This window comes from Melanerpes formicivorus, unplaced genomic scaffold (assembly GCF_026170545.1).
Source record: "Melanerpes formicivorus ecotype bairdi unplaced genomic scaffold, bMelFor1.0.p_v2 SCAF_3, whole genome shotgun sequence".
Taxonomy (NCBI): Eukaryota; Metazoa; Chordata; class Aves; order Piciformes; family Picidae; genus Melanerpes; species Melanerpes formicivorus.
Genome location: NW_027142355.1, coordinates 19,218,764 through 19,236,398, shown reverse-complemented (window position 1 = coordinate 19,236,398; position 17,635 = coordinate 19,218,764). Strand labels below are relative to the sequence as shown.

The window sequence follows — 17,635 nt, the reverse complement described above, 5'->3', positions numbered from 1 at the left end:
GGGGGGCTGCGAAAGAACGCGGCGGGACGCGGCGCGGGGGCGCAGCATGAGGGCGCGACCCCCGCTGGCCGCCCCCCTTAGCGCCCCCGCGCCATGGAGGGCTTCGCCGCCCGCAGCTACGGCACCGGCGGGACGGACAACCGGCCGCTCTTCGGGGAGACCTCGGCCAGGGTAAGGGCGGCGGCGGGCGGGAGAGGCGGTGTACGGCCCCGCTTCGCCGGAGGAAGGGTAAAACACTGCCCGGAACCCAAAATGGGGACCCCCTCTAAACACTCCCTCCTATTCTTCCCCCAACCCCTAGCAAAGAAAATGCAGCGCTAAGCTGCCCACCAGCGTAAGTCCTGCATAGTAATGAACCCCCTTCCTCAGCACCCCCCCGCATTAGCGGCAGCCCTCCCCACCCCCCGGGCTCAGCAAACGCCAAGAGCGCCGCAGGCAGCGGGAGCAGCCAGCCCCAAACAGCGAGGAACCTGCCGAAACCCTGCAAACAAATTAAAAACCACCCCGAAAATATGAGCAGCCTCAGCGCCCCCACCCCCCGAAACCGGCCTCAGAAATCGGTAAGGCAACAACAGAGCTGCGCCCCAGTGGGAAAGGATAAGAAGCAGCCCTCCAAATTCCAAAAAGAAGAAATCCTTCAAATTGGCAAAATTATAAAAAAAATAAATAAACCCAAACTAAAGCCTGCTGCTCAGTGTCCCAAAACAAGGCAAAAATAATCCATCAAAACTGCCCCAAACAAAAAGAAACAGCCACTCGAGTTTAAATAAAACCCCACAGCCTCACAACAGTCCCCCCGAGTGACAACTCCTCCTCCAATGAAAAAGATTTCCCCCGCTGCCTTCCAAATAATCGCTCCCAAGCCAACCCCATGGTAGGGAGCAGGGGCTTGGGGTGGAGAGAGCTCCAGGGTCGCAGGGTCGGGGATCCCTCTGAGTGGGGCTCGGGAAGGGGCTTGGGCACAGGTAGGCAGTCACTCTAGACAGGGTGTAGGTTGCCCCACAGCCCCCCAAACAGGGCCCAGGGTTGCACCCTGCAGCCCCCTGAGCTGCATCTGTCTAATTCGGGGGGAGGGGAGGGAGGGCGGGCTCTTTGCTGGGAATGGGGGGCTGCTTTTGGTGCCCTTCTGGTAATCTTTTCCCTCGGTGGCAGACCTGCAATGGTGGTGACTCTTCAGGTGTCAATCCCGGTAAGCTGCTCAGCCAGCAGCTTCCACTGCTGCTGTGGGGGGCTGTGCTGGGGAGGGGGCTCTTCGGGGCACTGCCTGACATCTCCATCCCTCAGGAATTGCAGCACTCGGCAGTGCACACCTGTTTGCAGCAGGGTGACAGTAGTTGGTGGCTTGGCGTTTGTCTGCTGGTGACCCATTGTGGTGTGTGGGGGTTTGGAGGGGGCACAGTGGGAGCTGTGCTGAGTTGTTGACAAGTGTACAAAATGCATCATCCCTCCCCCAAAATACTTGGAAATGCTGCTGAAATTATGATGTTTGATAAAATCATACGTAAAGTGATACCAGCCAAATTTTGGGGGGGAACTGGGATGATGTGGGATTAGGAGGACAGGCAGGACCTCTGAGAATGTCAGGGGGGACAGGTCTCCCCTGCCAGTGGTTGCTGGCACTGACTGGGAATACTTGGAAGTGATGGGACCTTCAACAAATTGGTGCCCTGCACAGGTTTTGTTGGCTGGTCCTTGGTTGGGGATTTTGGGATGCTTCCATGGAGGGGGATTGGGATGTGCTGTGGTTGCTGGGTAGCAATCCCCATCCCTGAGGACTTCCCATCCTGAGTGAGGCCTTTGATCCCTGACCCCTCAATCTCTTTCTTGCTGCAGCTCTGCTCACAAAGGAGAGCAGCAAAGGATAATGACAGGATGCTAATTCTGGTTCCTGTGCTTGAATGGGGACCCAGTGTCCTGCACATCATCCCTGCCTATCTCCTGTGGCTGGTTTTGGAACCCAACAGCAGCAGCTGATAGTGTTGCTGCTGTGCCCATGCCCGATGGACAAGGGATCCCTGTGCTGGCCTGGGGTGGTTTCCTCTGTGATTTGTTGGGGTTGCTTAGAGACAGACGCTGGTGAGGTCTGGAGCTGGAAATATTCTGTCTTGGAAATGGTGAAGCTAAACTTTGCCTTAAAATGGGAGCAGGTCGGCTGGGAGAAGCACATGTGTCCATGCCCTGACTCTGCTTTTGGGCCATTGCAAGCAATGGCTGGTGCTGGGAAGCTGGGACCTTCTGGGTATGGGGAAGGGCAGGGGCAGTGCTCATGCCTCAGGAAGCTCTGCACCTATATCAGGGATCTTGTAGCCTTGCTGGTGATTGGAGATGGATTTAGAGATGGGGATGCCCTTTTCTCGTTGCCTTATGTTCTTCTAGACTTTGAGTTGGTGGCTTTGGGGGTAAAGCCACCCCATGGGGATGAGAGGGCTGAGCAGCAGCACTGGTTTTCTTCCGCTGCGGTGGCCCAGCTACTTCTGCCAAGCTTGCCCTCCCAAATGCTGGCTGCCAAGCAGAGGTTAGGGTTGAGCTGGTACCACAGAAGTCTCTGTTAGGAAGAGACTGGTGTGTAGCAAGACAATGGTGATGAATGCCAAGCACTGTAGATTCATCTGTGGTTACTGGGGATGCAGCACTGGCAGTGAGTGGATATGAGACAATACAAAGCAAAGGAATGAGTGGTAAAGTGGCAAAGAGGAGAGAGACTGAGCATAGCAGATGCAGGACTTCTTAAGTTGAAAGTAGAAGCTCTTGTGAGGGGAGTATTTAAATTTAAGTATGTGGGTTTTAATTGCTGTATGCTGGAAGCTGAAGGCAATAGATGGATACCGAGCAGCTCAAGATGGGGAATGAAGAGCCATTGAGGATACAGCAGTGTTTCTGCATGTTGTGAAGAGGGAGAGTGGCCAGTGTGGCCCTGAGCATGGCTCTTCTCATGTATAGCATGTGCTGTCTGCTATTCCATGCCAGTTAACCTGGCACTAGATTAAAGTGTTCCAAATGGCTGTGATTGCTGCTGGCCATCTGGACTTACTGATGTAAGGCATAAAAATGGCTTTTCTGTCATGCCTGCAGAGATGGCACCAGGTTCCCACTCTCCAGGGGACCAGCCCATTCCCCCATTCTGGTCGAGCCTCTGCTGGGAGATTGTTCCCTGTGGGCTTAGCCAACAAACTGCTTTGTGGAGAATGCAAAGTGTAAAGTTGGAACAGAGTGAAGAGCTAAGATGTCACAACATCAGAGCCCATGCTGTGGGGAGTGTGATATGGATACAACCTCAGCAAGTTCCCTCTTGCTCAGAAGAACCCTGAGCCAGATCCCAAAGGAAGGATTGTGCCCTCCTATGCTTCCTGAACTTGTCTCTCTTGTCCAGAGGCAGTTGGAGGGAGTCCTCTGCACTGCAGCAGCTCCTTGGGACAAGCCTGGTGCCCCAACCCCTGCAATACCCTCCCTGGAGGAGGAGAGGGCAGAATTTCTCCTGTTTGGAAATGCAGCTTGTGCAATGCTGAAACACAGAAGTCATCATCTGTCTATCTTGGTTGCTGGCTGGCTGAGCAGAGACCCTCATCAGCACATGATGCACTGCTGGGCTGTAGAAAAAGTTTGTGTCTGTGTGTGAGCACAGCAGCCTCCAGCAGCCTGTGTGCATGGTGCCTTTTGTCTTTTACTCTGGCAGCTATCATAATACAGAGTAATGCTGGAGAAAAGCCCTCCCTGAATCAGCTGTTCTGGTTGCAGGACTGTGCCAGCTGGATGACATGGTTTGTAGGAGATACAGCTTGTCAGAGCCCATTTCTCTGTGCCCAGTATCCACAGGTGTCAGCCCTGGCTGGGCTGTGCACTCGGGCGCGGTGTGGAGGTGAAAGGCTCCGTCATCCCCAATCCCTTTAGCTGTCTCGGCCTCTGCTTGTGTATTTTTAACCTTTTTGCTGTGCTAAGCTGCCTGGGGCTGAAGTGTCAGCGGGCACCGAGGAATGCAGCCTCTGGCTTCTTTGCCAAGCCTGGGATTTCAGGATCAGTGGCTCTAATCCCCAGATCCTGAAATACCTTCCTCTGCCGGTGGGTCATTTGGAAAATTTCCGTGACCGTGGGTTTAAGCATAGGGAAGGGGATGCCCTGACCTGTGGGGACTGGCTGCCACGTGGCAAAGCTGCTCCACTGCTGGCATCCAGACCTGATATGGCTGTTGGCATAATGTCCATCCCTTAGTGGCCTCAGATGAGAGGTTCCTTGTGCCTGTGGGAAGCTCTCCTGCAGCCTGTGAAACAGGTGGTGAGAAATGCTCTGTGATCAGTGCTGAGTCCTACCCCTGCATTTTGTCTCAGGAAACCAGTCTCTGCCCTGGCAAGACAGGTGAATACTCACCATCTTAACACTGCCACCCTCCAGTCTCTAGGCAATTAGGAGAATCCTAATCATGGCTAATTGTGGGTGGTGTGTGCTGTCCATAGGTATGTGGCCGTGTGTCTGTCCCTGCAAGCCTTTCTGTGGAGCGCAGCTGTGACTGCTCACCAGGGTAGCTGTATGGGATAGCTCTGCAGCTGGCTCCTTGGCTTTCCCTCCTTTTCCTCTGCAGTTCAAAACCCACCTTCCCCTGGCCCTAAGGAAGAGAGGATCCAGCTGCTTGCCTCCTGCAATCACTTTTGTCCCTGGGGAGCTGAGCCCAAATGCAGATTTTGGTCCTTCTTGATGGGCTCAGCTGGGTCTGCAGGGCAAGGGCACAGCAAAATTCTGTGTGCCGTAGTCCATTCTCTAGGTTCAAACACAACCAGGACACACATCTGCCTGTTACTGAATTGCAAGCTCTAGTAGCCAAGCTCCACCCAGCTCAGGGCTGGTGGTCTCCTGCTTTGCTCTCTGATTTCTTCTCTTCTTTGTTCTCTGCTTTGTTCTCCTGTCCTACTGCTGTTCCATGAGTTACTTCTTCATGACCCGGGGCTTCTTTCTCTGCATATTGTCTTCAGAAAATGTAATGCTAGGAGGGAAGAAGGTGTGCAAGACCGGGTGGAGGGAAACTTAGGTTGCCCTGTCTGTGGGCCAGGATGTCTCGGATGAAATGCTTTTACTGCTTGAACTCTTTTCTCAGTTTCCTTTAACTGTTCCTGCTTAATGACTTTCAGAATAATTGGCTGAACTTCTGGGGGTTTTCTCTCTGCACATCTTTTCTGCTGTAGCTGTTCTGCTAGCATTTTATTTGGAGAGCAGCTGTCAAGGGTGTTACAGACTGTGTGCAATCCAGTCTGACTGATAAATAGTGATACTTGGAGCAGGGAGCTGCTGGTTGTGCTGGGGATAATATGGGTCTTGGTGTTTCTGGCTGCTGGTCTGCTTTACGTGGGGTTTTGGTTTGATTTTTGTTTTTGGCAAGGTGTGCATTTAACTGTGCTCTCTTTTCTTCAGGACAGAGTCATCAATCTAGTTGTTGGCAGCTTAACGTCCTTGCTGCTTGTAGTAAGTATCTGCCATCCCATCCTGTGTTTTGTGCCTCCTTCAGGTGATGGGGTGAAAACCAGAGTTCCTTTCTAAAACGGGTGGTGAAACTTAATTGACCCAACAGACTGCAGCTTGGGGCCTAGGTAGTCCCTTTGGGGCACATCTGTCTTTTGAAACTCCTGGACAACAGGAGAATACTTTTCTTTAAGCTGTATTTTAAGATCTGACTGTGCAATAGCAGGCCCCAAGTCCATGGGCAGATTGTCCATCCTGGCTGAACATAAGGCAGAGTGAGATGACAAATGCTTATGAGCCAGGAGACCATGTTTGTTTCCCTTCATTTCCTTCTGTTTACCATTTACTTACCTCTATTTATGGTTTATAGGAGTTTTTCCATTGCTTGTTGCTTTGTTTTGAGCTGGGCTTTGCCCCAGCTTTAGAGACAAACCCAACACCATCACAGCTGAAGAGCATCAGTTCTCCAGTCCAAGGTGACCAAGGCTTGTTTGGAAGATGAGGTGTGGGGAGAGGAGGTAGGGAAAGCCAAAGTGCCAGCTGGTGGAAAACTTGACTGAAGGGATGCTCCTACATGGGCAGTGTGCACCCTTGTGTCTGCTGGCTTTATGGATGCTTGAAGGATGATTTCTGGCAAGAAGCCAGAGTAGCAAGCCTTTTATCTTTGTCCTTTTTTTTTGTCTTTCCTCACCTCTCTCTATGGTTGTTTCAAAGTGATTTTCCTCCAGAACTGTACACTACCCTTCAGCTCTTTATGGGGTGGGAGTTGAAGAGCAGGGAGGGTTGTGCAGAACAGGGTGAGTGCTGCACTATGCCAGCTGTCAGGGTGAGCCTCTTGTGGTAGCTCTGATGGTGGACAAGAGCAAAGTCTTCGTTTTCCTCCATACAGGTCACTCTGATCAGTGCGTTTGTCTTCCCGCAACTACCTCCAAAACCTGTGAATATATTTTTTGCTTTCTGCATCTCCTTGTGTTGCATTTCTGCTGGCATACTTGTAAGTACCATGCAAGCTTTTGAGTCTGTGACCGAGGAGGAGATCTGAACAGGATCTATTTTACATGCTGCCGCCTTGTTTTTGCACTGTTCTAGAAAAGCTTTCCTGCCTCCTTAAAAGAAGTTGGCAGTGGGAAAATAGTCACCAGTTCTGTATTTACTGCAGAGTAAGCATGTGGACTGAGCCAACTTCTGCAGGCCAGCTGTGATGCAAGACTTGTCACCTTTGTGACAATGCCATCTGTAGCTGCCAGTAAAGTAGAAAACCAGGGAGCAGAGCAGTGATATGGGAGTGCAAAGGTGGATTGTGCTGCAGACTAAAGGTAGAGCAAAACACTTGAACTCAGAAGTGGTGGGGCCAGTCAGATGCTTGCAGAAGTCCTTGGCCTGTCAGGCACAGGGTATAAGTTAGTGGCAAGTTAGTGGCTACAGCAGGTGCCATTTCAGTGGGAGAGTGGCAGAGGTTCTTCTGTTTAACAGTTGTGGCATCCCAAGAAAGTTGGCCACAAGAACTGGCAAAGGGAACTGGCAGGTCAGAATTCATGGAATGGGCTGGGGTAGATGGGAGCTTTTAAGATCATCTAGTCCAACCACTCTGCTGTGGGTAGGGACATCAGTGACTCCTTCCTCTGCTGTAGCTTTCCATACTCAGAACATTCTCTTTCTTCTAGCTGTGACCTGGAACAGTCACAGCCTGATCCTGTCTCTCACCGCTGGGTAAGCTGGGAAGGTGTTGTGTTGCCTGGTCAGTACCAGAGTCTTGTTCTGTGGCTGGTGGCCATGACTCTGCCCAAGACGCTCTGTAGAGTGTAGCCAGTTCTGAGCATTAAAAAACCCTAACCACCCATCCATCTTCTTCACCAATGCTGATTATACAACCCCCGTCTTCATAGCTAACCTAGCACCCTAGTTTCACAAACAAACAGCCTTATTCTGGGGAGAAACACCTTGCCAAATTCTTGTTTGTGTACTCCACAAGCATACTAAGAAAAAGGTGGCATTTCTTACTTGTTAAGAAAATGAGTGGGACTCTACCCCCAGTCTTCTCTAAGCAGATGAAGCAGGGCTGTTTCACCAAAAGAAGTCTGCAAGTTGCCAAGTCAGTTGCCATAGAAAGTTTCCCCAGAAGTACACAGCTTATTAAAGTAATGCAAACTCCTTCTCTCTTCCAGATCTACTGGTATCGGCAAGGAGACCTGGAACCTAAATTTAGGAACCTAATTTACTACATATTATTTTCTATTGTCATGTTATGTATATGTGCCAACCTGTACTTCCATGAAGTGGGCAAATGATGGACATTGGGAATACCCAGCGCCGATGCTACTGTGTCAGACTGCTTTCAGATCAGCTCTTGGCTCTAACAGAGGCATTGGAGTGAGGACAGTTTGGCCTGAGAGGGCAGAAGTGGGTTGTGCAAGAATAAATCAGTACATGATTTTCATGTAAATGTATATGTAATGTCCCTCTTGTTGGGGAGAATTATTGCCATAAGAAGTGACATTCTGCTTTTTTTTGAAGAGCTACTGTTGCACTTAATGAACATTCCAGTTGTGCTGATGTTTTCAGAATGGCACAAGCTTTTTCATTTTGGAAAAAAACCTGCATTTTTTTATTACTGTACCAATAAACTGCAGCATTGCAAGGATCTGTAGCAGTATAAATAAATGGCATCTTACAGTTGCGTAAGACAAATACTCTTTATTTTGTTTAAACTGAATATACAATGATTTCTGTTCCCTAGGCAACCATTTGAAACTACAACTTGTTTTTCACATTAACAAAACCACAGACTGAAAAAGACCAACTCTTGGTTATGAAGAGCTAATTACAGAAATAAATAAAATAATTTATACATGAGTCTTTAGTTTCTCTATAGCTTTTTCTCTTGATTCCTAGCTAACAGGCTGCTGCTCAGCATAGTGTCTGTTTCAAACCCTTTAATTAATGCAGGAATTAATTAGCTTCCTTTGCCTCTGGGCCCTATGCCCAATTTCTCACAGACTTACTTCTTCAAAACTTTGCCACCTCCACCTCAGCCACCAGTGACTAACTTACTGCATAAATCACCTCTGGAGAGGTGGATGGTAGTGTCATGTAAACAACACAAGACACAAAGGCTCCAGCCTACTCACAACAGTCTTCAAAGAAGGTAACAAGCTTGTGTAGAGGGAGGCTGGTGGGTCCCAGTACTTCCCTTTCTCATAGCCCTTCCCTTTTCATTCAGCTTGCTGTAGTGATGAAAAAAAAAGAAAAAAAACCAAACCCAACCAAACAAAAAACCCCAACAAAAAAACCCAACAAACCAGCCCAAAGTTTCCACAAGTGATCTTTCTGAGCTCTGTCCATTGCCAGCAACGGACTCCTCAGGAACCAGCGGACCAGGCAAGTCCCCTGCTCATCCATGTCATCTTCCTATGCTGTAGATGTACTAATAAGCTATATGAGATGGGAACACATCCCATTTCTTCATGATGCTGCCCCTTCTCCCTGAAGTCTTTGATGGAAAACATTTCTTCCTGAAATGTAACAGTCTCTTACTCCGTGTATTACAAGAGTCAGTAAGTGCAGAAATCTTCCCCCATTCTTCGTGAAACATGTGCAAACTAATCCTTGCTGTGGCACTAAGAGGCTACAGTCCATGATCCTTGACTTCAGTCCAGTTCCACAGATGTGCAGTTCAGCACACCAGTAACAAGTCAGATCGGAGCTGACCACGTGGATCCCAGCAGTGACCACTTTAGAACACTGGAACACCCTGGCTGAGACGCAGTATGTCAGGCTTCGGTTGGCTGCTCTGTCACCCTTGCAAATGAGGTAAAAAGGCTGAGCAGAGAAAGTGCACGGTAGTCACTGCAAACTGGAAGGGTCTGTGTGAAGACGGGGACCGACTGCTTCCTTTGGAAATGTGGCACAGGGTTGTAACTAATTTCACAATGCAAAGGCGGTCGATAGAAAATGGATGTTGGTTACTGCTTCTCAGTGACAGCTCACTAAATCTTCAACATCCTTTGAATCTTCTGAGTCAGGACTGCCCAGTGATGAGCCAATAATGTGTGACCCATCTCCATGATGCTGTAGGATAGGATCTGTCATGAGACATAGTTCATGAGAACTGTTATTTACTGTGCCATTGCAAGAACATACATACAAAACACACACTTAGGAAATGGTCTGGCATTTTAGCCACTTTTAAGCAATGTTGCTCAAACTGGGCGGTTCTCAATTTCTAGTTTCCAGGATAGCTATGATTAGTATGGATGCAACTGACATTTGAATTCATCAGGTATGACTATATCTGGCCTAGTACTGACACTGTGGTGGCTCTGCAAGAAGATCCTTCCACTGGAAAGGAGTATTTTTTTAGGTGCTGCAGTGGGAGAATATGTATCAGTGCTGCTTCCTTGTCTGAGACGACTCTTGGCAGTAGGAAGCATGGCAGAAGCCAGCATGCCTTTCCAAGTGAGCCTGTGCAAACCCTAAGCAGCCCAGCCCTTTACCATGAGAGGCATCAAGTGCATTTCTGATGCCTCTGGTCTTCTCTCAAATAAACATTTCATTCAAGCACAAGACATGAAGAAATGCACACTAGAGAGAGAGTTACTTATTAGGCTATGTGTGCTCATTCAAGGCTCAAGAGCAATGGAAACTGCTCAGCAAGCGATGAAGCAGCTGCTTGTTCCAATGCTTTTCCCACGAGGTTAAGTGGGACTTTCTTCTACCAATAACCAGTTGAGCAACTAACTTGCTTAAAGGTTCATAGCAATGACATGGGAAATTACTGAAGAGAAAGCAAGGATCTATAAAGTGTTCTTTGCAGGAACTCCAAAGTGCCATAATGTTTGCATGAATCCTAACCCCAGCATCAACTGTACCAAGGGACTGCTGTACCTGTTAGTGTTGTCAGGGGCAAGACTGATTCGCTGTCGATATCATCTGCTGTCTGGATAAAACTATGGGAGGAAGGAACAATAAGCACAGTCTCATCATCTATTGTAGGCTGATCAACTTGTTCTTCTATTGTTGGAGAACCCAAGTCCTGCAGAACACAGAACAGGACATTAAGAGTGTATTCTTGGTAGCATAAACAGGAAAACCTGCTTTGCTCAGTCATAGTCCACAGTAAGCAACAGATTCCCTGGATGAATTTTATCTCATTAAATTGAAATATCAACATTTGAGCTAGTTCAACATTTATAGTGCAGGCACAGAAAAACAAGATGAGAATAATCCTACCCTGTGAGCAGTATGAGGGTAGGGAGAGAGGAGAGACTGCAAGGTGGCTTTAAAATGTTTTCTTTTTAAGCCAAACGTTTGGAATCATTTAGCTTTTCCACTACTTGCTAACTAGATACTCTGAGATACTGACACAGTACCTTTACAGTACTTACCAGCTCCACAAATGCACTAGCATTACCTGAACTTAATACACTCACAACTTCTGTGTCAAGTTCTAACTACTGAATAGAGCTCAAAACACCCATTTTAATTTCTGTACCATGCTTGCCCTGTCACTTGCTGACTGTAGGTTGACTCCACTCTCTTTCAGCTGAGGCTCATTATATAAAAAAGTTGACAACACACTGATTCCTCCCAAGCTGTCAGTGCCCCTGCCCTCTTCCAGTCCCAAAAGAGCTGCTACTGCCTGCTGTAGTATGGTAATGGCAGGAATATACCTGGCTTACTCGGTCTCACAGCACACTCTGGTGACTCCTGGTTTTGCAAACACAAATATTTGTCTTTTGAAAGAGAGGTTACAGAGTTCTCTGTTCAAGAAAATCCTGTAGTTCCTCCACCTTTTTTTGTTTTTAGGAAAACTTGTTTCCCTGCATAGTTTCACAATGTTTTTGCAAAGGCAGCTGCCTGGAAACTCTCTTCCTGCTGCTGCTGAAGAGGAGTTGACTACCTATGCTGCAGCTCAGTGAATCAGTCTTGGTCTAAACGTGTACCCATTCATGCAAGGTGCAGTGTGCCTGACCTGCAAAAGCAGCTTCCTGCAGAGAGCCCAGCTGAACCTGCCTACGATGAGCAGCATAGTGCTAGGCTGGAAGCTGGGAAGAGGCGGCGTGAAAAACTGAAGAAGCCATTGTGGCAAATGGGCACCTTTCCCAGCTACACAGAATAAAACCCTGCAGCGTGACTGCCTACTTCCCACTGCTCACACCCACAGTGACAGAACAACACTGGCAATCATTTAAAGCAAGCAAAATGTAGGTATGTCACTCTAGAGTGACTTTTCACAGACAGTTCACTATTTCCTAGAATTTAAATACACATGTCAAACTAAATTCTTACTAGGAGTGTAAGGCAAATTAGAATTACAAACTCAGTTTGGTTTTCTGTATAGAAAAAAATGTTTAGTATCTCTTTATATCCTGCCAGCTCTAAGTGATTTCTAAAAAGTTTAATTAGGAATGAGGTTTACAGAAAAGTTTTAGTAATTCTATCTCAAGAAACTGAAATTTTAAGCTGAGAGCAGAAAGTTGATGAGCTGCCTCAGCTGTAGAGAATCTTACCACAACTATGTCAACCATGAGACATGAAAGAGGAAAATGGAAGAAAAATCCCCCACTTTGAGTGTATTCAGGGTTCAACTGCTTCTGTTGTAGCAGGCTGCTGAAACACCGAAAGATTCTCCTCTTTGTAAAAGCATAATGGATAGGCAGTGGCTGTGATACACTTTTTCAAAGGGAAAGCCTGGCAAAGTCAAAGCATATCAACAATAGATTTTCAAGACTGGTACAACAGAATTACAGCAACTGTAGAGAACAGTGCCTTGGAGAACATGGTGGAGTATTTGAATCTAACTCAATCTCTTCCAACAGTCTAACCTAATCAAGCTTTCACAGAAAGAGGTATTTTCTACCCACTAAAAAGAGTTCTCTTCTTTTTAGCATCTCTACTCCTGCTTCCTGACACAGCTGTTAAGCGAGCCTACCAGGGGACAGGCTCTGCTTGACCTGCTGTTCTGCAATAGGGAAGGGCTGGTGGGAGACGTGATCGTGGGAGGCTGCCTAGGGTGCAGTGACCACGAGATAGTGAAGTTTTCAATATGCAGGGAGATAGGGAGGAGCACCAACAGGACCTTCACCTTGGACTTCTGAAGGGCGAACTTCAGCCTGTTTAAGAAACTTGTCTGCAAAGTCCCCTGGGTACCAGCCCTCATGAACCAAGGGGTTCAGGAGGGTTGGACCTACTTCAAACAGGAGCTCTTGAAGGCACAGGAATTGGCGGTTCCCATGTGCCGGAAGGCAAGCCGGCGGGGAAGGCGACCGGCCTGGATGAGCAAGCAGCTCCTGGAGGATTTAAGGGGGAAGAGGAGGCTGTATCACCTTTGGAAGGAAGGGAAGGCTTCTCGAGGTATGTTCAAGGAAGCTGTTAGATTATGTAGGAATAAAATTAGGGAGGCTAAGGCCCAGCTGGAACTGAAGCTGGCCACCTCAGTCAAAGACAATAAAAAGCATTTTTATAAATATATTAACAATAAGAAGAAGGGCAGGAAGAACCTGCACTCCCTAGTGGACCTGGAGGGGAACACGGTGACTGAAGACGAGGAGAAGGTTGAGGTCCTGAACACCTTCTTTGCCTCAATTTTTAACAGCAAGGCAGGAGTTCAGGATGAGTGGCCTCCGGAGCTGGGCGTTGGGGTCGGGGAGCAGTGTAATGCTCTGGAAATCCATGAGGAATTACTTTGGGACCTGCTGAGCCACTTGGATATTCACAAGTCCATGGGACCGGATGGGATCCATCCTAGGGTGCTGAGAGAGCTGGCAGATGTGCTAGCTAGGCCACTCTCCATCATTTTCCTCCAGTCCTGGCTCACCGGTGAGGTCCCAGATGACTGGAAACTGGCCAACGTGGTCCCCATCCACAAGAAGGGTCGGATGGAGGAACCTGGAAACTACAGGCCGGTCAGCCTGACCTCAGTGCCAGGGAAAGTGATGGAGCAGATTATCCTGGCGGCAATAACTGCGCACCTGAAGGATGGCCAAGGGCTCCAGTCCAGCCAGCATGGATTTAGGAAGGGCAGATCCTGCCTCTCCAACCTGATCTCTTTCTATGATCAGGTGACCCGTCTGGTGGACGTGGGGAGGCCTGTGGATGTGGTCTACCTGGACTTCAGCAAGGCCTTTGACACCGTCCCCCACAGCAAACTGCTGACTAAGCTGTCAGCCCGTGGATTGGACCATTACACTCTGTGCTGGGTTAGGAACTGGCTGGAGGGCCGGGCCCAGAGAGTGGTAGTGAACGGTGTCACATCCAGCTGGAGGCCAGTCACCAGTGGTGTCCCCCAGGGATCAGTGCTGGGCCCTGTCCTCTTTAACATCTTCATCGATGATCTGGATGAAGGGGTAGAGTCAGTCATCAGCAAGTTTGCAGATGACACAAAGTTAGGGGCAGATGTTAGTCAGTTAGAGGGTAGAAAGGCTTTGCAGAGGGACCTCGACCGACTGGACAGATGGGCAGAGTCCAATGGGATGGCATTCAACAAGTCCAAGTGCCGAGTGCTGCACTTTGGCTATGGCAATCCCATGCAGAGCTACAGGCTGGGGTCAGAGTGGCTGGAGAGCTCCCAAACAGAGAGGGACCTGGGTGTGCTGATCGACAGCCGCCTGAATATGAGCCAACAGTGTGCCCAGGTGGCCAGGAGGGCCAATAGCATCCTGGCCTGCTTTAGGAATAGTGTGGCCAACAGGAGTAGGGAGGTCATAGTGCCCCTGTACTCTGCTCTGGTTAGGCCACACCTTGAGTACTGTGTCCAGTTCTGGGCCCCTCAGTTTAAGAATGACATCGAAACACTTGAACGTGTCCAGAGAAGGGCAACAAGGCTGGTGAGAGGCCTTGAGCACAAGCCCTATGAGGAGAGGCTGAGGGAGCTGGGATTGTTTAGCCTAGAGAAGAGAAGGCTCAGGGGTGACCTCATTGCCCTCTACAACTACCTGAAAGGTGGTTGTAGCCAGGAAGGGGTTGGCCTCTTCTCCCAGGCAACCAGCACCAGAACAAGGGGACACAGTCTCAAGCTGCACCAGGAGAGGTTTAGACTCGAGGTGAGGAGGAAGTTCTTCACCGAGCGAGTCATTCGGCATTGGAACGGGTTGCCCAGGGAGGTGGTGGAGTCATCGACCCTGGAAGCGTTCAAGGGGAGATTGGACGTGGCACTTGGTGCCATGGTCTAGTCATGGGGTCTGTGTTGATAGGTTGGACTCGATGATCCTCGAGGTCCTTTCCAACCTAAGTGATACTGTTATCCTATTATTGTTACTTCCCTTGACTGACTTGTTAGCACAGTTCCAGCAAGTGAAACATGAGGGCATTCAGTATAAACAATCCAAATGCCCCAAATCATATAAACTAATGTCTGCATCTCAGGTGTCTGAGCTTAATAAAGCTGAGCCCAAAGAAACATTTTATATGCTTTAAATTCCAGTTTAACAGATACTTAACTGGACTAGCACATTTAATAGAAATCCTTGAAAATGGTAATTGTTGTGCACCTCAAAATACATTACTAGAATTCACACTGAAAAAACTAAGTAGTCTACCTCACCTCCCTTGCTCAGCAGTTTACCTATCTGCAAAGTGTGTGTGCTTGACAATTAAAAGTGCAGTTTAAAGGAAGAATGTCAGAGCAATCAGATGAAGGCAAGTGACACTAATAGTCCCACTTTCTACAGTCATCATGCAATAGTACCCTGAGTAGTGAAGCAACCCCACAGCTAGTAAGGTATTCAATGCTCCAGGGAAAGTCAAATGTAAGCCTAAGTACCAAATTAAATGCTATCACTTTCACACCCATAACATATTAATAAAGCTCAAGGATAAGCTCTGAACAAAATGCTCACAGAACTCTGATGTACATAAAATCACTGACATATTTCAGATGAATAGCTTAACATAAAAGTCAAAGATGCAGTTAAATCACTCTCCATGCAGAGACAGGAAAAATATCAAGTGTCACACACTCCCTTACCTCAGTAACATAAGTGCTGGGCAAATGAGAGTGAGAATCCTCTCCCTGTTTCAGACTGGCATCTGAAATCTCCTCTTCAGTTCTTACCATCACTCCATCCATCAGTTCACTGCTATTCCTGTTGCTGAATTTGGAGGCATCATCTTCATTGTAGGCTGACTGTTCTTCATCACTCAGCTTGGACTGATGGATATCATCTGGGAAAGTATTGGTTTCTAGGGTATCGGGAGGATCTGTCAGGTCAGCTGACTGAATATCTGAATCAACAGTAAGTTCTGCCTGAGTGACAGAGGAGGAGATATCTTCAGCAGCAACGGTGCGGATTATGACACTTGGTGTGTGGCACTGCACTGTGACATTGTCACTTGTATTTAACAAATGCTCTGGCTGTAAGCAGGATTTGCAAAAAGAGACACAAACAAAACCCAAAAAAAGTCAGAGACTTTCCTCCTTTCAAATCTTTCATCTAGTAAATGCAAAAGGATTCACAGAATTCATTAGTAAGTGTAATTTAGAATTTCAATTACATAGTATGTCAGTCCAGATCATCTGTTGGCCTTTCCTGGCCTTAAATGATGAATACATAGACTGAATTTCATTTCAACTGTTCTATAAGTCACAAATAAAACAAATAGATTGTATGAAAAGGCAACTGTTAGGTGAGGATCACTGTAGATTTAGAAGATCAGAGGTTTTTTTTCCCCTGAATAGTTTTACATCCCATTTGCCAATCAGTCTGCAGTTTGTTCCCCTTCCCTCCCTCAAATAAAAAGGTAATACACTCACTACCATGCAAGTTTTGTGAACACCAATATTAACTTGTGAGAGTAAGTGGAAATACCAGGAAAGAGGAGAATTTTGTTTTGCTGGGGGGAAAGCCACTAGATGGAGACACCACGCTCAGCTGTAGTAAGAACAACTTTGCAGAGTTTCGAAGCAACTTGAAGTTGCTTTTTAGAAACAATACAAAAAGAGATTCTCACTCTTCCTTATTTAAGCAAAGTAACACTGTTATGACTTAAGAAATGCCTGGGAAATGTAGCATGCACACAGAGGGGCATGCATTATTATGTTTCCCTCTCTCCCCTGCCCAAACTCCAGTCTTTTCACAGCTCAAACCACATACCGATAAAGCATGGACTATGATCTGTTCTGGGGAGGCTGGAGCAGCAGCAGCTGCTGTCAGGGTCATGGTAGGACTAGCTGTCAGTGTTAGAGGAAGGCCTTGGCTTGAGCTTGTCTGTAGTAAGTATGTACCTGGTGTTCCAGTTGGCTGGAGGTGGAAAGACTACAAAAGGAAAAAAAACAAGTTTAATACGGAAACATGCTACCTTCCTGGGTCACAGCAGCACTCAACACTGCTCATTTACATCAACAAGCCTAAATGTAACTCCTCTGGAAAACAAACAAATCCAATCCCTGCTGCATTGGTAAGAAGCAGAAAGAACTCACAGCCTTAGGCTACCAATAAAAGTATTAAGGCTAAGACCTGAGCAGGACTGTATTACGCTGTACAACGGCAGGTAAGAAAGGAGGAAATTCAGCTTACTCTTGAGATGAATGTGAAACTGTGCTATGAATTACAGCACAATGCAACTGAGAGAATCTTTGCTTGCTGGGAGCTTCCTGTAGCTCTCTTAAGTCAGATTTCAACCAAGAAACCCAAGCACAAAGGAAAACTTCATAGCACTAAGGCATTAAGACAGATGTAAAGCATTTAACTGTAATTCATGGTTTACTCTACAGCTCTAATGAATTACACTTTTAGAAACACATTTTGCTTTGAACTTTCAAGTTTCTCTTAACTTTCTCTTTGCACTTGAGAACTTGTTTTCTTTTGTTGTTTCTGTTTGCTTTTGTTCTTGTCTTTTTGTTTTTGAAAATGCATAGAAGCAGCTGTGGTTAAAAGAAAAAAAAACACCGTAATAAATCTCAGTTCTACTTACTGGAAGGATCTCAAAGGTCTGCAGCGTTCCACTGTTTAGTGTTATTGTCTCAGAGTCAACAGTAGCAGCAGGGGAATCAGATGAAGCTGGAAAAGGAAGAAAAGGAAGAAAAAAGAAAATGTGTAAAGCAAAATGCTTCAACCCTGCAGAGAGCATAACACCCTATAATTACTACATAGCAGGGCACTGTTAATTCCAGCAGTAAGAAAAGAAAAACTGGCTACAATTCTAATGACAAGGTTCTCTAATTAGTACCCAAGCTACAACTTAAAGAGGGCAT

The 17,635-nt window shown here is 47.3% G+C and overlaps 2 protein-coding genes across 2 annotated transcripts in view; one reads left to right on the top strand and one right to left on the bottom strand.

The window, feature by feature from the left end:
- The first annotated feature begins 26 nt into the window (after window positions 1-26).
- TMEM243 (transmembrane protein 243) lies at window positions 27-8,086 on the top strand. Its single transcript, XM_068168027.1, has 4 exons — window positions 27-171; window positions 5,398-5,448; window positions 6,335-6,439; window positions 7,611-8,086. The coding sequence occupies exons 1-4, from the start codon at window positions 94-96 to the stop codon at window positions 7,731-7,733; spliced, it is 357 nt and encodes a 118-aa protein (XP_068024128.1). The 5' UTR covers window positions 27-93; the 3' UTR covers window positions 7,734-8,086.
- A 38-nt stretch (window positions 8,087-8,124) lies between these two features.
- DMTF1 (cyclin D binding myb like transcription factor 1) overlaps window positions 8,125-17,635 on the bottom strand; it is a 38,243-nt gene continuing 28,732 nt past the window's right edge. Inside the window, exons 13-17 of the mRNA XM_068167960.1 lie at window positions 17,356-17,441; window positions 16,536-16,697; window positions 15,410-15,796; window positions 10,330-10,477; window positions 8,125-9,527 (exon numbers count right to left, since the gene is read on the bottom strand). Coding sequence (XP_068024061.1) covers window positions 9,418-9,527; window positions 10,330-10,477; window positions 15,410-15,796; window positions 16,536-16,697; window positions 17,356-17,441 — 893 coding nt within the window. The 3' untranslated portion in view covers window positions 8,125-9,417. The remainder of the gene's footprint in view (window positions 9,528-10,329; window positions 10,478-15,409; window positions 15,797-16,535; window positions 16,698-17,355; window positions 17,442-17,635) is intronic.

Coding starts and splice junctions, on each gene's coding strand:
- TMEM243 (XM_068168027.1), top strand. CDS start 94: ATGGAGGGCTTCGCCGCCCGCAGCTACGGCACCGGCGGGACGGACAAC. Junction 172..5,397: donor TCGGGGAGACCTCGGCCAGG/GTAAGGGCGGCG, acceptor TCTTTTCTTCAG/GACAGAGTCATCAATCTAGT. Junction 6,440..7,610: donor GCATTTCTGCTGGCATACTT/GTAAGTACCATG, acceptor TCTCTCTTCCAG/ATCTACTGGTATCGGCAAGG.